Source organism: Hemicordylus capensis, chromosome 1, assembly GCF_027244095.1.
Source record: "Hemicordylus capensis ecotype Gifberg chromosome 1, rHemCap1.1.pri, whole genome shotgun sequence".
In the NCBI taxonomy this organism is placed as follows: domain Eukaryota; kingdom Metazoa; phylum Chordata; class Lepidosauria; order Squamata; family Cordylidae; genus Hemicordylus; species Hemicordylus capensis.
In genome coordinates, this window is record NC_069657.1 from 29,670,979 (window position 1) to 29,693,370 (window position 22,392).

Here is a 22,392-nt window from a genome sequence, read left to right on the forward strand (position 1 = left end):
AGTTCTAGGCATCGCGGTCCTTAGTGGTGATGGCGGGCTCGGTCTTAGAGTCCTGGGACACAAAATATTTTCACAGAGAGAAGCTTTTAAATGTAACTCTCTACTGAATCATGTTTTTTCCTTAAATGACATGCAAACTCAGCAGGTGTTGGTGTTGTGGCCATCACCTAGACCGATAAGGCAGTCCACAGGGCCATCCGAAAAAGGCATGGTGCCTTTGCATGTAGCACACTGTTTAAATGTTTTTGGGAAGACATAACCAGCATAGCATAGTGGTTAGAGTGTTCAACTAGGACCAGGAAGATCTGAGTTCAAATCCCCGTTCAACCATGAAACTCACTGGGTGACTCACTGAGTCATGTATCTCTCAGCCTAACCTACCTCACAGGGTTGTTGTGAGGATAAAAAAATAACCATGTACAGCTCTCTGAGCTCCTCGGAGGAAGAGCAAGATACAAGTGTTAATAATAATAATAATAATAATAATAATAATATATAAAGGACAGTGAAGAAGATGCACTTCAAATGGTCAATAACGAGAAACTATTCAACACCAATGAAACAAAGCAGGCCTACAAGAAAGAACAAGTCAAGAACTGAGCAGAAAAATGGAAAAATAAGCCCCTGCATGGTCAATATTTGCACAATATAAGTGGGAAATCAGACATCACCATGACCTGGCAATGGCTTAAGAATGGTTACTTGAAGAAAGAAACAGAGGGTTTAATACTGGCTGCACAAGAACAGGCACTAAGAACAAATGCAATAAGAGCCAAAGTCAAAAAATCCACAACAAACAGCAAGTGCCGCCTTTGTAAAGAAGCAGATGAAAGAGTGCACCACCTAATCAGCTGTTGTAAAAAGATTGCACAGACTGACTACAAACAAAGGCATGACAAGGTAGCTGGGATGATACACTGGAACATCTGCAAAAAATACAAGCTACCTGTAGCCAAAAATTGGTGGGATCATAAAATTGAAAAAGTGGTAGAAAATGAAGAAGTAAAAATATTATGGGACTTCCGACTACAAACAGACAAACATCTGCCACACAGTACACCAGATATAACTGTAGTCGAGAAGAAAGAAAAACAAGTGAAAATAATCGACATAGCAATACCAGGGGATAGCAGAATAGAAGAAAAAGAAATAGAAAAAAAATCACTAAATACAAAGATCTACAAATTGAAGTTGAAAGGCTGTGGCAGAAGAAGACTAAAATAACCCCAGTGGTAATTGGCGCCCTGGGTGCAGTTCCAAAAGACCTTGAAGAGCACCTCAACACCATAGGGGTCACAGAAATTACCATCAGCCAATTACAAAAAGCAGCTTTACTGGGAACAGCCTATATTCTGCGACGATATCTATAACCATTGACAATAAAATTCAGCCATCCCAGGTCCTTGGGAAGGACTCAATGTCTGTATAAAACAAACCAGTCAATAACACCTGTCTAATGGGTAAACAAGAAATAATACAGTAGCAAAAGAACTTGAAGACCATCTTGACACCTTGGGCATCGATAAAATTACAACACATCAACTACAGAAGGCCACACTACTCCAGACAGCATGAATACTATGACTCTGTCTTTAATTTTTCTTTAGTTATCCTAGATCCTTGGAAAAGGCCCGATAATTAAAGTACCAAATCTAGTCAATAACATATTATAGACTGTGTGTAAATAGAATAGCATAGCATAGCATAGCATAGCATAGCATAGAGGTCAAAACCAGTCCGAGTCAACCAAAAAATGAGAGAAAGATTTCCAAAAACAGAGGGCTAAACAGAGAATGTCCTTAAACCAGTCCAAGGTCACAGGTTTGGAGGGGGGAAAACACCAGAGAATAATCAGCCAGTCTGAGTCCAAAACGCAGAGAAAAACAGAGAAAACAGAGTAGTCAGCAGTCCAAGTCAAGCCGAAAAATAAATCCTTTTAAAAAAAAAATCTTACTTTCTTCACAAGAATGAGGGAAAAGGAGCAGACCCTTCACAAGCCAGCACAAGTGGTGAATCGCTTGAAATTTGGCGCTGAATCGCCAAAAGTAATGGGCATAGAACCCATGCAGATGGTAGTTATAGGCGCCACAAGGAGCTAACAAATTTACCCTGAAGTGTTCTGCGCAGGCGCAGAGCCCACTCACTTTTATGAATGTCAATGGGTCACAGTCCAGATCATTCAAATCTGTACTGGACCTGGAGCTCAAGATACCCTAAACTGCTTTCAGTGTTGTGAGCCAGACTTATTTTGCCCCACACCTACCAGTCACAGTGTCTGTCACAAACTGACCAACTTCAGCTGGAGATGCCCTTCTACTTACATCTCAACTTATATATACCCATAAGGCTAGAATGTCTGGATGATCTACTCCTTTGACACAGAAGGGCTGCTGAGGCTCTGAATGAATTCTGAGGCAAACAAGGTAGAGGTAGCACTCAGGCAAAAAATGATTCCTTGCACTCTCGCCAAATGGTGTGAAAAGAGACTTGAATACAAACTATGTACCAGGCCCAGAAAATCCAATCAGCAGCTATGATTTTGGTTAGATTGTCTGAAAAACCAGCACCAAAGAACTGTGATATTCAATTATTTGTTTTACACAGGATGTACTGTTGTCCCACAGAGATAGTCTGTAACTATCATGTGCCTATGGTATCCCTATGAATAAAAGCATGGAATCAGAAGGCCAATCAGTTCATTCAAGCTTGTCACTTACTAAAGAAACAAGCCAACATTCAGACTAATGGAACATGGAAAAACGTTTCACACATGCAACGGGAGGAGGAACAATACTTGCTGATGCTCCCAACCCTCTGCAGCCCTTTGTGCCTCACGAAAACATGTCCCTGAGGTTTGCAGGACCCTCAAGGACATATGTTTGGAAGGGGCGAATTGTGAAAATCTCCCCTCCCACATTGTGCATGTGAAACATTCCAGATTATGTGAAAAATCCATGCACATGTTGTTAATCTGAATATCGGCCACTGAAGTCTCAATTAATTTTATAATATTAGGCAACATTCCTTTTCAAGATGTCCCCAAAACACAATGAAGTTTGAAGACAGGTATCATTAGCATTCTTGAATACCTAGACTGGAAGGCATAAATCTGAATTAGCTGTAACTCTGACCCTGATTCCTGAAAACAATGGGAGCAAAAAGTTGATTTCAGTAATGCAAAAGGACACTCAGTTGTTAGTACTGAGGCAGCCTAGAGCTGAAGCATGGCTAAAAAGTATACTTACGCTGCTAAATCAAGAATGTGAATGGTTGGAACAAAATTTCTTCCATCACCAAAGAATGGGATTGCAGGAGTCTCACCGAGCCAAGAGAGCTGGAGGGAAAAGAAACCAACAGAGTGACTTAGGTTTGCATCTTTAGTATTTGTGAAATATCTTTCCCTTGAGATGTTGACTCACCAGCTAAAGGAGAACATATAAATACAGCTTTGGTTCCAGTGCTGCTACAATGATGGGCAGCAGTTCTTCAGGCTCCAGGCAGAGGTCTTCCTTCACCTGGAGATGCCAGGGATTGAATCTGGGGCTTTATGCATGCAAACTATGTGTTCTATGGCCCCTCCCATAAAAATGAATTAGTGGGATGTTTTATAGCATCTGAATTCTACAGTTCTCAAAAAGTTTTGTTTTTACAAATATACACAACTGTTTAAAAAAAAAAAGGTGGAAAAAATTTCTTGGTGCCTGATGACAAAACACAAGTCCCAGTGAGCTGCCACCACAAATGTGTCTTCACCAATACAGCAGATAATATATTGTGAAGACTTTCGGTGCTTCTATAGGACATTATGACCTGCTCAGGGGTAGAAATATTTCTGAAAGCCGTAGGAGCCAACTAGGTTTTCGAAGAGCACTGTAGGTTCAATTCCTTCTTGTAGGTTCAACTCCTTTATAGTTTTCCATACCTCCTTTGTTTGATATTATTTAGACTGTACTATATTAGCTGGGCATAGAAAGCAGACATAGATTTGGGTGACCAGTTTCAGGATTTGCGTCTGCCATGGAGTCATCATATGGCATGGAGTATATTTTTCCCACTTTCAGCCTCAGACCCCAATCTATATCCCTTAACTAGGAACAATGGTGGTCTGTCTCAGGTTTTGTGGAAGGGAAGTTTCTCTTCCAAAATATGAGAGACGGGACATCTTGAACATTGAAAGCTCTATAAAACTAGCAGGAGCTTTCATACAAAGTGCTTTTAGAGTGCCGAACACAAATGCAGTGCACACTACAGCTTTCTCCTCGCCCTCATTCTGTTGCATCCTTGATACCTTGAATTCCACACACTCTCTTTTACACCTTCTCTCCATGCCTTCCTCTTCCTTCTCTTCCAACCTTCTCCTCTTCTTGCCTCTTTTCCCCCTCACCATGCCCACCTCTTTTGACTAATTGCCCCTTTCTTTCTCTTCTTCTCCACTTTCCTCCATTCTTTTTCTCTCACTTCACCATTTAGCAACTCAGCCAGGGAAGAAAATTATCTTAAGCAAGAAGAACTTAAGAACAACCCTGCAGGATCAGGCCCAAGGCCCATCTAGTCCAGCATCCTGTTTCACACAGTGGCCCACCAGATACCTCTGGGGAGCCCACAGGCAAGAGGAATGCACATGTCCTCTTTCCTCCTGTTGCTCCCCTGAAACTGGTATTGAGAAGCACCGTGCCTCTGAGAGGTGGCCCATAGCCACCAGACTAGTAGCCATTGGTAGGTCTGTCCTCCATGAATGTGTATAAGCCCCTTTTAAAGCCATCCAAGCTAGTGGCTATCACCACATCCCATGGCAAGGAAATCCATAAATTAATTATACGCTGTGTGAAAAAGTACTTCTTCTTGTTGGTCCTAAATTTCCTGGCCTTCAGTTCCATGGGATGGCCCGTGTTTCTAGTGTTGTAAGAAAGTAAGAGAAATTCTCTCTCTCTCTACTTCATGCATAATTTTATACCCCTCAATCATGTCTCCCTTTAGTCACCTTTTTCCCAAAATAACAGCCCCAGACGTTGTAGCCTTGCCTCATAAGGAAGGTGCTCCAGGCCGCTGAACACATTGGTTACCCTCTTCTCTACCTTTTCCAGCTCTACAATATCCTTCTTAAGATAGGGTGACCAAAACTGTACGCAATACTCCAGATGTGGCTGCACATCATATCTTTGTAAAAGTCTAGTACTGCTTTGCCCCATCCACCTTGCACTTATAGGGAGGATCCCATCTGATGCTTATGTGGAAGCTCCAAACAGAGACCCCACTGCAATCCTGAAAGAAAAAGTATTTCTGGGAGCCATAAAAAGAGACTACAGGAGAGAAATTGGCTATTGCTGTTCCTCTGGCAGCTGCCAACCCATTGGGCAACTGATTGTCTTTACAGGGAAAACTTAAGGAGCAATGTAGGAGCCATAGAGTAGTTGCAGCTAGCAATTCCTTTGTTTGCAAACATAGAGAGTAATCTGGCGCAGCCTCAAATGCACACAGCACCACCTACAGGCATAACTGGTATTTGCAGCTCAGCAATTTTTTGGGGGGGAAATGTTGATCATTCATTCTGCCACGGGGAGGGAGAACATTGTCCCCCACCCCACTTCCCTGTTTCCAAACCTAATAATATGGTCAACACTGATGATCAGTCAAATGTGCTTTTGTTTCCCTGTTAATGATGTTTTAGGACATGATCCAATCAGCGCATGGCTTTCTAAACCAAAAGCAGGTCCCTGGGCTGAACGTGTAGAAACCTACGTCTATTCAATTTTCTGGTATGAAAACTGCCTTGCTGGATCTGACCAAATCTCTTTCTAATTCAATACTCAGTTTTCAACAGTAACCAGCCACCTAATTTATTAAATTAGATTCACTGGCTGATGTCCTGACTAACAAAGTGCTGGTGTAGCAGTGTTACATTCCAGACGAGGGCTACCCCAGCACATGTGGGAGGGGAAAGCAATCTCCCCTTCCTTCCGCAGTAGCTTGCAACACCCGAAAAATATGTCCCTGAGGCTGATCTCCCCTGGCTCACTCTAGTGCAGCTTTACTCTGGTACGCAACACTACTGCACCACGCTTCTTTAAGCATGGAGTCAGCCCCTGGCTGGCATCCTAACTAAATTACTCAATGGAAGTCCCACAGAAATTAATATGTTGTATTAGTCATGACTAACTTATCCTACTAATTTCAGTGGGACCTCTGAGGTATAATTCAGTCTGGACGTCAGCCACTGTGTTTTTCTTACAAGTTCTGCAATAGTAACACAGCCATTTAAATTACCTTGAAACACTCTTACCTTAAAAAAGTAGTGTAAAATTCTTTCTTCAGCTCCATACTGGACACCAGAAGCAACTACATATGTAGTAAATTTGCTTTTTGCCTGTGGAGAAAAGAATGTTATCGTTCAAAATGTCTGTAGCACTAAGTATACAAAGCATACAAAAATCCTTATTTAAATTCATTCTTACAGCAGTCCTTTGAGACACCTTCCTCTTATTGTCATTTTTTCAGATGGGCAGAGATACAGGGAAGCAAGAACCCTCAGTGTGGCCAACTCTCAGGGATGAGGGGAGTTGTAGCCCAACATCTGCGGGAGGGCTGAGGTTCTGCAGCCCTTTGCGTGGTGGTGGTGGTGTTGTAACATTGCCTCTCTAGATTACTTGGTCACCCCTCCATCATCACCTATTCCAAAATTCTTCCCTCTGCTTTGGAGTGTCTGGATTTGAAAAAGTAGTGAATCCCACTACAGCTAAGGCAAAAATGAGATGAGAGAACATAAGAACAGCCCTGCTGGATCAAACCCAAGGCCCATCTAGTCCAGCATCCTGTTGCACACAGTGGCCCACCAGATGCCTCTGGGGAGCCCACAGGCAAGAGCTGAGGGCATGCCCTCTTTCCTGCTGTTGCTCACCTGCAACACTGGTATTTTCTCCATCACTCGCCTGCAACTGGTATTTACAGGCACCTTGCCTCTGAGGCTGGAGGTGGCCTATAGCCACCAGACTAGAAACCATTGATAGAGCTGTCCTGTGTGAATTTCTCTAAGCTTTTAAAGCCATCCAAGCTAGTGGTCATCACCGCATCCCATGGCAGACAATTCCACAGATTAATGAAATGGCAGCATCTGGAACAAGACTCCTTGCTCCAGAGCAAAGTCTCCTAATCCCAGAATAAGGGCAACTATAGATGCTACCAAAAGAGTCTGTCAAAGTCATGGTTTGGGTTTTTGTTTGTTTGTTTTCATTTTGCCATGCAGCTGCAGAAGCAGGGGGAATCATGTTAATTTCCATTCTTAACTGAATTATGTAGCAGGTGCAGCCTTCCTGGAGCACGCACACTGCATTTGAAGGGGAAGAAAAAGCTTAAAGCCCTCTATCATCATCTCTACTAAACATTTTCTCTCTACTCTGGAGTTTCTAGACTTGAAACTGTAGTGAATTTTTGTCTTGAAGCTCAAGCAAAGTCATCTTTTTCATCTCTAATGAGATGAAATTAACACATGGTAACATCTGGGACAAGATTCCTTGCCCCGGAGTAAGGACTCCTTACTTCAGAATATGGACAGCTGTGGATGCTACCAAAAGAATCGACCAGGGTCATGGTTTGGGTCTATTTTTGCTTTGCACCTGTAGTGAAACTACAGAAGGGGGAGGGAATTGTGCCAATTTCACTTCTTAAATGAAACATGTCACACAAGTAGCCTCCCTAGAGCCTGCACTTTGCATTTGATGGGGAGGAAAGAGTAACAGAGAACATCTTCTTTGCCGTGAGCCCCATCATTTGGAGAGGCTCGTCTGAAGTTGCCACCAGCTCATCTGGGGGCTACGCAGGGACGAGCTGTCACTGTTGCCGCCCCAAGACTCTGGAATGCACTCCCTGCTGAAATAAGAGCCTCCTCATCTCTGACAACGTTTTAAAAGTCTCTACAGACTTACTTATGTTGTTGTAAAGTGCCCAGAGATGCAGGTTTGGGGCAGTCTACAAATGTGAAACACAAATAAATAAATAAAAAGACAAGACTTTTCTTGCTTCTCCTTTGCAGCTCATCTCTTCAACTTCAAGACTGGAATTAAATGACATTTTGAGCTGTGGTGCTGGAGAAGACTTTTGAGGATACCATGGACAGCCGGGAAAACAAACAAATGGATCATAGAACAAATCAATCCAGAATTTTCACTCGAGGCACAAATGACCAGGCTCAAACTATCATACTTCGGACACATTATGCGAAAACCCAGCTCCCTTGAGAAGTCCATAATGCTGGGGAAAGTTGAAGGAAGAGGACAACCAGCAGCAAGGGGGATGGACTTGATTATGACAGCAATGAATGCACCACTGAGAGACCTTAAAGGCCAAGCTGAAGACAGATTATCCTGGAGAGAATCTATCTATGTGGTCGCTAAGAGCCAACACAAACTTGATGGCAATCAATCAATCAATGGAACTCCATGGCAATTTCACCACATTTAAAAAAAACCTTCTCTCTCACCAGCAACAACAGTTTGAGAACTGTCGCTAAGAGGAAAGACAGGAATCATGTTTCTCCAGCAGAACTATTCCTTCTGAAGATGGCAGTCCACTGTGCGGGGACAACATCCTGCACATTTAACACTGAATCAGGCTGGCACTTGTATGTCACTAGCACATCTTATAGTGTAGATGTATACTTTTGAAAACCATATAGAGATTATTTCCCATCAATACTCACTGTTTTGCCAAGTTTGATAATAGTTTTTTCAGCATTAATGTGATCTATAAAGTTAGGGTGAGGTTTCCTTCGGCGATAGTCTTCTTCAGTAAAAGGTATTTCTGGATCTTCCTGGGCAAGGGCAGAAGGAAGGGTGATGTTTAGAAACGTGGTCTTTGTTATAAACTGATCAAATAAAATGATTACCTACTCTTAATGAGTAAAGGTTAGTGGATGCTGCCAAAAGTCATTTTAAATTTCATCACAACTTTATTTAACTGAAAAGTCACTGTGTGAAATAGTAAGAGTTAATCCTGGCTTTCTGCGCTATAAACTAATTATTATTGGGGGCGGGGGGGATGCTGAGGCTTCAATAGTCCAATTGAAACATAAGATCATATTACACATTCCATCAGCAAAGGTTTAGAAAAGCAAATTATATAACTACAAGTTTACTGGCCAAAATTGACAAATGTCAAAAGTTTGTTTGGTCACTTTCTCCATTACTCACTGGATCAAGAGGCTTGCTTCGTGCCCAGGTCATTATTGTTGATAGTAGAATGAACACTTTCTGCTTTTCAAACTGTTTCGCCTCAGCATTCAGTGCTATACAATCACAACACAGTGCAGGTGTTAGCATAAGTAGAATATCTTTCTATTCAAATGTTATTACAGGGTTCTAAACTAGGATCAATGTTATATAGAGCCTCTTAATACATGCATCAAAGCTTCTACACATATTTCAGAGCCTCTCACTTCTAGAGATGTGCACGAATTTTGGTTCGCACAGTGGTTTGAAAATAAACCAGTTTGTGGTTTGGTGAACCAGTTCGGCGGCGGAGAACAGCACCTTTAGAAGTGAGTACAGCAGGTCCATACTAGCATGACCGCTGCTCCATGCAGTTTCACACGTGGTGCCAGGATGCACGTGGCCTCTGAGCATGCGCATAAGCCATTTGCATGATCAGCCTGGTGTTGCTGACCACACAAATGGCTTCCATGCATGCAGAGGCCATGCGTGTGCCAGCGCTGCATTCCTGCCATGCGCGGGCTGTTGCGGGGAGCACCGCCACAGCAGGAAGTTGCGTGGAGCGGCAGTCATGCTGGTAAGGACCTGCCACACTCACTTTTAAAGGTGCCACTCGCCACCCCGTGCCGCACTCAAACTGCCAAACCGGTTCGTAGTTGGGTCGAACCAGAACGAACTGGCTCGTTTTTGAACAGTTGCACGGACCGAGATTTGTGCACATCTCTACTCACTTCCACACACACACAGCATTTCTTTGTCATGCATCTGAGCATATTTTCAAAGAAGTTTGGAGGATGGCTTTCAGGTGGTGCAGGGCTGCCAGTGAATGGACGGGACTCAGGAACTGTGCAACATGCAGAGTTTTACACAGACGCCATTGTAAGGCCCAGAAGCCAGCAGCAGCGCCCATCAATCCTAAGTGGGGCTTCCTGACTAATTGTTTATTGGGCCTCTGAGAGGCTTCAGCCAAAGCTGAATACTCTGCACAGTCCCCCTGGCACCATGCCGAGGCAACCATATTCACTGTGCAGTGCTGCACTTTACCCAACACATGGGGGGGGGCACCTTTATGGGAAACGGAGCCCTCTTGAGCCCCTGTACTTCATGGAAGGCATGCACAGAGTGCTGAGTATCCCTTCTCAATGCTTTCCACTTAAAGCTCCTAAGAGAGGGATTCATCTCTCTTAAAGGACCATCCCAGCACTGAAAAAAGTGCAGTACAATGCGGAGGTCAATACAGTGAGAAATGGAGCTCATGTTGAAGGGGTGGGGTTTTTTGCCAAAATGGTCCCCCCTTTAAAAACAGCAAATATCACTGACCCAAAAGAAAAGTCACATGTGCAAAAGGATGCTACATACAGGGTTTCTCCTGGGATTCAGCTGCCAGGGCTGTACACATACATCTACACGTATGCTAGAAAATCAGCCACATGTTACATAGGATGCAGATTACTGGTCCATTTACTCAGTACTGATATCCGTCCAGCAGCAGCTTTCCAAGGTCCCAGACGGATACTTCCCAGCTCTATCTGGAGACACTAGGGATTGAACCTGGGATCTTCTGTATGCAAAACGGATGCTCTTCCACTAAGCTATGGTCCTTCCCCAATCTCCGCCATAATGCATGCAGATTGGTTGTTTGGAAGGGAGAGCAGAGGGTCTGAACTTAGTACCATTCCCCATTCCCACTAAATCACTAATCTCTGCAAAGGCCACTTGTAGAACGTGTGCCACTTGTGGAATGCATGAAAGGATTATGACTCCGGCTGTTGTGCACGCTCACAATCAATCCTAGCAAATAAATGGCAGTTTGCTGATGTGAGCTGAACTAAAGGATATTCTTTTAAACCCAACACAAAACAAGTTGTTCTAGTAAGAACTAATCTGCCTACTTTCCTTTAACTATCCCTACAACTGGATGAAATTTTGTTCAGTTGGGTCAGGCAGTCCACAGGTTAGACTTCTTGCACCTTAAACGCTCATGCATCCACCATCTTGGATCGGGGTGGATGACATCATTACAAATGACACCACTGAGGTTTCCCTATGTGTCACTCACTACAACTGTACCAAATTTGATTCAAATCGGTTAGGCAGTCCACAAGTTAGCCTTCTTCCACCTCAAACATTTGCATATCCACCATCTTGAATTGGGGTGGATGACATCATCACAAACTATGCTATTGGGGCATCCCTATGTGTCCCTACAGCTGTAGCAAATTTGGTTCAAATTGGTTAGGCGGTTCTCAGCCTATTTTTGCTTCAAAGGTTTACGCCTCCACCATTTTGGATCGGGGTGGATGACATCATCACAAACTACACCATTGAGGTGTCCCTGTGTGTCCCTACAACTGTACCCGATTTGGTTCATATTGGTCCAGGCACTGAGACGTTGTCGGGGGGACACACACATGAACACACGGAATGCTGGGTGATCTCATAAGCCTACTGGAAAGTAGGCTAAAAAAATTGAGAGAGGAAGAGAAATTTCCCCAAGCTCACCATGTCTGTCCATGGCTGAGGGATTTGAACTGAGGGTTAGGGTTAAGGTTAAAGCAGTGACTGTGTCCAATTTTGGTGATCTCCCAGCAAAGTCTTCCATAGTGGCACCCACAACAGAGCCCATCTCACTCACCCCAAAGCTCCCAGTCCAATGCTCCAGCTCTAGGCCTGCCCTATAAGCTTACCAGGCAGAAACAGCAGTGGCAGCTCCTCCTTCAGCATCACTGTGCATTGGAGTACCATTTTAGAATTCTTAAATGCCCCAGTCCCATACATACAACAAGGCTCAAGCCATCAGAAATTTTAAAATGGAACCAAAGAAGGCGCTTTCACCACCGCTGATGCCCAGAAATCTCCCCTACCACACTGGACTCTGGTAAGATTATTGAGCAATGGCCCTGAAGGAGGACTTGCTGCTGCCCAGTCAGCTTGCAAGGGCTGAGAAAGGGGGCAGGGGAAGAGCTCAGCAAGTGGCAACAGACACTTCTCTTTTAGCACCACCACTTGCAGCTGGAGCACTAATGCATGCACTGGACAAGCTGGCTGTGGGCCCTTTGATGAGCATTAGCTCCTAGCTCAGGAGTGGGCAATCTTGGCCTTTCAGCTGTGGTTGAACTACAACTCCCATCATTCCCAGCCACAATGTACTGTGGCTGGGGATTATGGGAGTTGTAGTCCAACAACAGCTAGAGGGCCAAGATTGCCCACTCCTGTCCTAGCTACTGCCTGAGTTGGCCGACCCCTGATGTTGGCCCGGAGTTGAGCTCTCTGTCTGCCAGATCACACTAGTTCTATCACTCACTTCCCAAGCCCATGGACAACAGCCTGTTTCTATAGTCCATACTTAGTTTAGGCAGAGAACAAATTGTACTGACCAGTGGCTGCCCAGATTGCTTCTTCAATTTGTTTCGCATCTTCACTGATGTTATAAATAATGATGTCGCACTCTAACAGGCGAGCTAGAAGCTCTTCTTGAGAGGGTGCCTAAAAACAAAGACAAACGCCCATGAGGAGGACTTTCTCATACTTTCTGATGTGAAGGAATTACCCTCCTGCCCCATTTCCATAGGTTGACTCAGCCTTCCATCCAACCTTCCTGAAGGTTGACTCAGCCTTCCATCCTTCCGAGGTCGGTAAAATGAGTACCCAGAATGTTGGGGGCAATATGCTAAATCATTGTAAACTGCTTAGAGAGCTCCGGCTATAAAGCGGTATATAAATGTAAGTGCTATTGCTATTGCAACATCCTGTGTTCCGTCTTAATTTCCAGATTTATAGTAGATCTGAGATGCCCAGGAAGGCACAGGTCATACTAATGTATGGCAGGAGCGCCATGCATTTTAGAGTTGATTCAAGCATCTAGAAGGGCACATGGGACAGTCTGTAACTCCATATAGGGAAGACTGCTTGCTGGAAAGTCAAAAATTCCCATTAATAAGCAAAGATACAATATTGGTGTAAAAGGCTATAAGCCTCTCCCAGATATGCCACCTTTGCACTTGTAGTAAGTTTTGACATAAAGAAACATTCCTCTAAACATATTTTCAGATTAAAAACAAAAAACAAATAATCGCCCATACCTGATCTCCCACCTCCATATAAAAGTGGCATAAGTCCTGAGAGATAACAACATAGACTGCTCAATGTATGACATGGCTCTCAAATACACTTGGAAACTTGAGCAACTTTGTAACAAGCATCATTTCAACAGAACATGAGGAGTCCAAGAAGCTTTCAAATCATCTGCAAACCTGAGGGTGGACAACTGCTAGTCCCACTTCACAGAGGAAGCTCTGATGGGTACCCAGTGAGACTCAGTGATCCACCACCTTGTGCACAAATGCAGCTAGGAGAGGTCACGTAAGTACTGAAGGGTGAAAACAAATGTTACATAAAGAGACAGGGGGTTCTTCACTGGCAGTGTGCGCCCAAGTTCCTCCACTCAGTTTCACAATTTGCACAACAGACCTACACACCAGGGAAACAAATTCTGATTCGGCCATCTATCACTGTGTCCTACACACACAAACACACACACACATACGTATTTCAGGAGGACTGCCAACTTTCTTGTTTTAATTTTTATATTTATATCCCATTCTTCCAAGGTTGTATGAACATATGAAGCTGCTATCTACTGAATCAGAGCATCGGTCCATCTGGTTCAGTACTGTCTGCCCTGAATGTCAGTGGCTTTCTAGAGCTTCAGGCAGTAATTTTTCTCAACCCTACCTGGAGATGCTGGGGACTGAACCTAGGACTGGAATCAATTTATTCTTCATTTTCTTCTTATTTTTTGTTTTTAATCTGCAAATATGTTTAGAGGAATTGCAAATGGTTCTGCTGATGGACTGGGAGGGAGAAACAAAGAAGGTAAGTCTATGACATCACAAGCCATCAGCCAATTGAGGTTTTCCACTGACTAATTTTCTTCTTCTTCTCAATTCAAGCTCCACCTTCTTGAAAACTTGCACAACCAGTATTTTAAGAGTTCATCTCAGCAAGAAAATGCTTCTATAAAGGAGCAAAACTGTCTCCACCACCCAGACAGCAGTATATTTGCATGCATCACAAGTCTTCCCTACCAAGTTACCAACACATCAAACTTACCACTAAAGAAAGTGAAAAGCAGAGATAAGCAAAGAAAGTGGCCAGGAGTTCCTCCTTCTCTCTCTGCGTCTATGACTGTGATTTTCTCCAGCTATCTCTGCCTGTGGTAGGGGAGCCTTCAGAAGTCTCAAAAGCAGAGCTGGGTAGTTCTCACATATTGAGTAATATAGTCTGGATCTCAGTTGGAATTAACTCAAGTCCCATTATTTTCAATGGGACATTGTCATATCTAACTTTTGCTGGATTGGGTCCTTTGTGTTTGAAAATTATCAAATGCTTACAAGGACTTTTTGATATATTACCTTGTGTTGCTTTATTATTCTCCTTTTATGCAGTTTGGTGAATCCCCAAAATAGCCACTTCTATACCTAAGCATTTTACCAAATTAAACAACTCTAATACTCACTGACAACTCTAATACTCAAAGACTTTTGAAGACTTTTGAGGATACCATAGACAGCCAGGAAAACAAACAAATGGATCATAGAACAAATCAATCCAGAATTTTCACTCAAGGCACAAATGACCAGGCTCAAACTATCATACTTCGGACATATTATGAGAAGATCCAGCTCCCTTAAGAAGTCATAATGCTGGGAAAAGTTGAAGGAAATAGAAGAAGAGGACGACCAGCAGCAAGGTGGATGGACTCAATTACGACAGCAATGAATGCACCACTGAGAGACCTTAAAGGCCAAGTGGAAGACAGATCATCCTGGAGAGAATCTATCTATGTGGTCACTAAGAGTTGACATCAACTTGACAGCACTTAATCAATCAATACTCACTGTAAATGCTTCTTGAGCAAAATCTGGTTTTTTACTCTCTTCCTGTGAAAGAGTTCCCACCACTTGGTATATTCCTTCCCTTGGTTTAGAAGGTAAAACTTCAGCTGATCGCCCTTCATCTTCTTCCTCCTCTTCCTCTGGTACTTCTTCCAGAGAGGCTCCAACAATACAACTGGATAAATACTTAAAATGTGCAAGAATTACCAATAAGACAATGAAAGAGACTTGGATTCACAAGAGTACAGTGATGGAGACCAATGTTCTGCTTCAGTATTATGGTCACTTTTTACATGCAGAATAAGGGTTATAAAACTCACCCTGCTGAAATGTCACAGTGACTGCATTTCATCCTTTATTCCCCTACACATAACTATGAACAGTAAATGAAATGGGGCTATACAGGATTAAGCAAGTCTTTCAATCAACCTCAGTGCAGCGCAGCTTAGTTACACCAGCAGAAGGCAAAGGACAACGAAGTCTTCGTGCCTATCCTTTTTGAATTATTGCCCTCTTTTCCCTTCTTCCTCCTTCACTCTGCCTTTAGGATGTTAATGAAGGGCACTAGATAGTGGTGGGATGTGTCACAAACAAACCTCCACATAGAAAACCAGTGTGTCAGAGAGAAGGCTAAGCTAGAACTCGTCTCCCTGACACCTAGTTTCTCTGTGCAAGGAACTTTTATACAGGGGGAATGGGGGCCTTCAGTCATACTGACATGTAGTCTGAGATGGTATCATTCAGGGGCAATGTTACCAGCTCATTATTACATTGATATGCATATTTTCCTGCTGGGGTGCAGGACAAAATATTTTTGTCCTGCAAAATATCAGCCAGACAAAATACTCAAAAGGACTTTTTTCACTTGTCAAGCATCATTTTTCGCTCGTCACAGACTAGTAGACTAATGGATTTCCTCAGCCCTGTTGCCTGAAGAGAGCTTAAAATGATATACAGCATCTGCCTTCACAGCCAAGGAGACTGAGTGTATACCTGTTCCTGAACCAGTCTTCTCAGGGACAGAGGCTAAAGAACTGAGTCAGACAGAAGTGACAAGAGATTATGTTCTAAACTGTCTGGAAAAATTAAAAACTGGCATATCACCAGAACCAGATGGTATCCATTCAGGAGCACTTAAAGAACTCAAATGTGAAATTGCCGGCCTCCTTGCTATAATATATAACTTAGCCCTACAATCTGGCTCTGTACAAGAGGACTGCAAAGTAGTCAATGTAACACCAATTTTCAAAAAGAGATCGAGGGGCGATCTGGGAAATTACAGGCCTGTTAGCTTAATGTCTGTTCCGGGCAAATTGATGGGAAGCATTCTCAAGGATAAAATTGTAAAGCACATAGAAGAACAGGCCCTGCTGAGGGTGAACCAGCACAGCTTCTGCAAAGACAAATCTTGCCTCAAAAATTGTTTGGAGTTATTTGAGAGTGTCAACAGGTGTGTGGATAAAGGTGATCCAGTTGACATAGTATACATGGACTTGCAAAAAGCTTTTGACAAAGTTCTTCATCAAAGACTCTTGAGAAAACTTAGCAGTCATGGGATAAGGGGATAAGTACATGTGTGGATTGCTAACTGATTGGAGGACAGGAAACAGAGGGTAAGTATAAATGGAGAGTTTTCATAATGGAGGGAAGTAAGACGTGGAATCACCCAGGGATCTGTACTGGGACCGGTGCTATTTAATTGATTCATAAATGATCTAGAAGTTGGGGTAAGTAGCAAGAGATCTCTTGGCTCTCTCGGCGGCTTTCGATACTATCAAACATAGTATCCTTCTGGAACGTCTGAGGGTGTTGGGGGTTGGGGTTGGGAGGCACTGTTTTACAGTGGTTCCGCTCCTACCCCTCGGACAGATTCCAGATGGTGTCAATTGAAGATTGTTGCTCTTCAAAATGAGCTTAAGTATGGTGTCCCTCAAGGCTCCATACTTTCTCCAATGCTTTTTAACATCTACATGAAACCACTGGGAGAGATCATCAGGGGATTTTGAGCGAGGTGTTATCAGTAGGCTGATGACACCCAGATCTATTTCTCCATCTTTTCTTCAGGAGATGGCACATCCTCCCTGAACGCCTGCCTGGAAGCAGTAATGGGCTGGATGAGGGAGAATAAACTGAAGTTGAATCCAGATAAGACAGAGGTACTTATTGTGAGGGGTCAGAACTCTAGAGAAGATTTTGATCTACCTGTTCTAGATGGGGTCACACTTCCCCAAAAGGAACAGGTTCGCAGTCTGGGAGTACTTCTGAATCAACGTCTCTTCTTGGTTTCTCAGGTTGAGGCGGTGGCCAGGGGTGCTTTCTATCAGCTTCGGCTGATACGCCAGCTGTGCCTGTTTCTTGAGATCAATGACCTCAAAACAGTGGTACATCTGTTGGTAACCTCCAGACTTGACTTCTGTAATGTGCTCTTCATGGGGCTGCCTTTGTACATAGTCCGGAAACTTCAGCTGGTTCAGAATGAGGCAGCCAGGTTAGTCTCTGGGTCATCTCGGAGAGACCACATTACTCCTCTGTTGATGGAGCTACACTGGCTGCCAATAGGTTTCCGGGCAAAATACAAAGTGCTAGTTATAACTTACAAAGTCCTTAACGGCTTAGGCCCTGGGTATTTAAGAGAGCGTCTTCTTCGCTATGAGCCCCACCGTCCATTGAGGTCACTTGAGGAGGTCCGTCTCCAGTTGCCACCAACTCATTTGGTGGTTACATGGAGACGGGCCTTCTCGGCTGCTGCCCCGAGATTGTGGAATGCGCTCCCTGCTGGGATACGATCCTCCCCATCTCTGGCAATTTTTAAAAAACTTCTGAAAACACATCTCTTCAACCAGGCTTTCTCAGCTTTTTAAAACTTGTTTTTAAATTGTTCTGAGTATTTAATTGTTGTTTTATGATGTTTTTAATTGTTAATCATTGTTTTATGCTTTTATCATTTTTGTTTTAATTATTAACTGATATTATTATTATTATTATTATTATTTCGATTTCTATACCGCCCTTCCAAAAATAGCTCAGGGCGGTTTACAAAGAGAAACAATAAATAAATAAGATGGCTCCCTGTCCCCAAAGGGCTCACTTTCTAAAACGAAACATAAGATAGACACCAGCAACAGTCACTGGAAGTACTGTGCTGGGGGTGGATAGGGCCAGTTACCCTGCTAAATAAAGAGAATCACCATGGTAAAAGGTGCCTCTTTGCCCAGTTAGCAGGGTTCACAGCAAAGAAGACGTTCTCTTAAATACACAGGGCCCCAAGCTGTTTAGGGCTTTATAGGTTATAACCCAAGCCTTGTATTTTGCCCGGAAACCTATTGGCAGCCAGTGTAGATCTTTTAAGATAAGAGTGATATGATCTCTCCAAGATGACCCAGAGACCAATCTGGCTCCCGCATTCTGGACTAACTGCAGTTTCCAGAACAAAGTTTCCAGAATGAACAAAGGCAGCCCCACATAGAGTGCATTGTAGTAGCCAAATTTGGAGGTGACCAGTCATTTATCTCAAGAAATGGAAGTAGCTGGCATATCAGCCAAAGCTGATAAAAGGCACCTCTGGCCACTGCCTCAACCTGGGACACGAGGGAGAGTTTTGTGTCCAGAAGCACCCCCAGACTGCGTACCTGCTCCTTCTGCGATAGTGTGACCCCCATCCAGAACAAGCAGATCAAAATCATCTCCCGAGTTCTGAAACCGCACAATAAGTACCTCTGTCTTATCTGGATTCAGTCTCATTTTGTTACCTCGCATCCTGCCCATCACTGCCTCCAGGCAAGCATTAGGGAGGTTATGTCTTCTCCCGATGATGTTGACATGGAGAAATAGATTTGGGTGTCATCAGCATACTGATAGCACCCTGAACCAAATCTCCTGATGATCTCTCCCAGCAGTTTCATGTAGATGTTAAACAACATCAGAGACAATACGGAGCCCTGAGTGTCACCATACTGAAGTTCAGTTTTTGAAGAACAGTCCCCAAGAGACACCATCTGGAATCTGCCCGAGAGGTAAGAGTGGAACCACTGCAAAGCAGTGCCTCCCACCTCCAACCTCCTCAGATGCTCCAAAAGGATACTATGGTTGATAGTATCGAAAGCCCCCGGGAGGTCCAAAAGGACCAGCAGAGTCACACTTCCTCTGTCAATTACCAATTGGAGATCATCCATCAGGCTGGTTAAGGAAGTCTCCACCCCATAGCCCACCCAAAAGCTGGTCTGAAACAGGTCTAGATAATCAGTTTCATCCAGGACTGCCTGGAGTTGGGAGGCCACCACTCTCCTAATTACCTTGCCTAGCCACGGAAGGTTAGACACAGGCCTATGGTTGCTCAATTCTGAGGAATCCAGGGCAGGTTTCTTCAGAAGTGGTCCAATAATGGGCCTCCTTAAGAAAAGGAGGCATCCTGCCCTCCCTCAAAGAAGCATTTATGATCGCTACCAGGCATTCCACAACAACCTCCCTGACAGATAGTATTAGCCACATCTGGCAAGGGTCAAGAGAACAGGTGGTAGGCTGCATTGCTCCAAGCAGCTTGTCTACACCCTCACGAGTCACAAACTGAAATTCATCCAGCCTAACCACATAAGGGGAGTTGCTGGATACCTCTGATTCAGGCACTGCAATAATTGTGGGGTCTAAATCCAAGTCGGCCTGAATACAAGATATTATATCCACAAAAAAACCATTAAACACGTCACAGTGGGTAATAGATGGTTCCAAATTCTTATTCAAGGGAGGAGGGGCACTCACTAGCCCTCTCACAACCCTGGACAACTCCGCTGGATGTGAACTTGCGGACGCAATACAGGTAAAAAAGAATCGCTTCTTTGCCGCCCATATTGCCAAAGCATAAATCTTCAAATGTGCTCTGTGTTGTAATCTCCCAGACTGACATCATCAGGGGGCATTTTTGTTCTCCAAAGTGAATTTTAGCATATCTTCCTTCCAAAACTGCTTAGCAAAGGGCATCAGAGCTTGCTTGCACATATGCTCTCCTATGTGATGCAGTTACAAGAGATGTGACATAATTGGTCAATCTACACCCCTGATTCTGGTGTCAACTCTTACTCTGAATGGATTCTATTCAGGAATCCATGCTATATCATTCTATAAGAACATAAGACCATAAGAACAGCCCTGCTGGATCAGGCCCAAGGCCCATCTAGTCCACAGGAACATAGGAAACTGCCATATACTGAGTCAGACAATTGGTCTATCTAGCTCAGTATTGTCTTCACAAACTGGCAGCGGCTTCTCCAAGGTTGCAGGCAGGAATCTCTCTCAGCCCTATCTTGGAGAAGCCAGGGAGGGAACTTGAAACCTTATGCTCTTCCTAGAGCGGCTTCATCCCCTGAAGGGAATATCTTGCAGTGCTCACACATCAAGTCTCTCATTCATATGCAACCAGGGCAGACCCTGCTTAGCTATGGGGACAAGTCGTGCTTGCTACTACAAGACCAGCTCTTCTCTCCATCACCCTGTTTCGCACAGTGGCCCACCAGATGCTGCTGGAAGCCACAGGCAGGAGTTGAGGGCTTTTAATGGTGTTTTAATATAAACCGCCCTGAGCCTTTTGGAAGGGCTGTATAAAAGTTTCAATAATAAATAAATAAATAAATAAATAATAAGGTGGCCAAATTTGCAGATGACACCAAACTATTTAGGGTAGTTAAATCCAAAACTTGGATTGTGAGGAGCTCCAAAAGGATCTCCCCAAACTGGGTGAGGGCAACAAAATGGCAAATGGGCTTCAGTGTTGGCAAGTGTAAAGTGATGCACACTTGGGCAAAAAAACCCCTAACATCACATATTCACTGATGGGGTCTGAGCTGTCGGTGACTGACTAGGAGAGGAATCTTGGGGTCGTGGTGGACAGCTCGTTGAAAGTGTCGACTCAGTGTGCAGCAGCTGTGAAAAAGGCCAATTCCATGCTAGAGATCATTAGGAAGGGGATTGAAAACAAAACTGCTAGTATTATAATGCCCTTATACAAAACTATGGTGCAGCCGCACCTGGAGTACTGCATACAATTCTGGTAACCACATCTAAAAAAGGACATTGTAGAACTGGAAAAGGTGCAGAAGAGGGCAACTAAGATTATCAGGGGCCTGGAGTACCTTCCTTATGAGGCAAGGCTACAACATCTGGGGCTTTTTAGTTTAGAAAAAAAATGACTGCAGGGACACATGATAGAGGTCTATAAAATCATGCATGATGTAGAGAAAGTGGATAAAGACAATTTATCCTGATCCAGCAAGCTATTCTTATGACCTCATCATCTGCAGCCCCGGCACCCATGGTTTTGTGTATCCACGGTTGGGTTATGTACACCCAACCTTGGTATATGCAGGTACATAAAAGGTACATAAAAGGTACAGTTAAAATCTGTGGTTCCTAGGTTCCTCAGAGTCATTTCTAGCCACCATATTGTTCAATGGTGCCATTTTGTGGCTCTTTTGTGTAAAACCCCCTGCTAACTTGGCAAAGAGGCACCTTTTAACATGGTGATTCTCTTCATTTAGCAGGGGGAGAGTAACTGGCCCTATCCACCCCCAGCACAGTATCTCCAGTGACTGTTGCTGGTGTCTATCATGTTTCTTTTTAGTTTGTGAGCCCTTTGGGGACAGGGAGCCATATTATTTATTTATTATTTTTCTGTGTAAACCACCCTGAGCCATTTTTGGAAGGGCAGTATAGAAACTGAATAAATAAATAATAATAATAATTAATAAAACATACCCTCCCCCATGATTTTTCACGGGAAATCGCCAAAATTTGGCAATTTGGAGAGCATTGCTGGACAGCTGTAGAGCATGGTACAGCACTTTCTTTCTCTGATTAATTATTTAATTATTTAATTTAATTAAACTAACATATTTTTATACCGCCCAAAACTTACGTCTCTGGGCAGTTTACAACAAAATAAAAACAACATTAAAACATTAGTTAAAAACAAAAACAAGAAATTTAAAATATGACAATTTAAAATTTTTTAAACACTATTCTAAAACAACATTAAAAACAATCAAAACAGTATCAGTTAAAAGTCTGGACTAGATAGTCCATTTAATGCATTTAAAAAGATATGTTTTTAGCTGTTTTTTAGCCTCCAGGAACCTAACATTGTCATTAACTCAATGTCTCTTTAGCCACAGTTTCACTACCCATGGAAATCAGTGGCAACAGGATAACAAGTGGATAACGAGGTCCACCCAGGGGTGTAGCTATAATTGAGCAAAAGGGTTCAAAGAACATGGGCCCCCAGCTCCTGAGGGCCCTCTAGCTCCACT

General features: G+C 43.4%; 1 protein-coding gene across 2 annotated transcripts in view; it reads right to left on the reverse strand.

Annotated features, from left to right (window-relative positions):
* Positions 1–22,392, reverse strand: part of AK7 (adenylate kinase 7) — a 62,377-nt gene that overhangs the window by 38,188 nt on the left and 1,797 nt on the right. For both annotated transcript variants that reach the window (XM_053284570.1, XM_053284569.1), the window contains exons 2-7: positions 15,101–15,283; positions 12,578–12,686; positions 9,183–9,277; positions 8,693–8,803; positions 6,281–6,364; positions 3,246–3,334 (exon numbers count right to left, since the gene is read on the reverse strand). In XM_053284570.1, the coding sequence (XP_053140545.1) occupies positions 3,246–3,334; positions 6,281–6,364; positions 8,693–8,803; positions 9,183–9,277; positions 12,578–12,686; positions 15,101–15,283 (671 nt within the window). The remainder of the gene's footprint in view (positions 1–3,245; positions 3,335–6,280; positions 6,365–8,692; positions 8,804–9,182; positions 9,278–12,577; positions 12,687–15,100; positions 15,284–22,392) is intronic.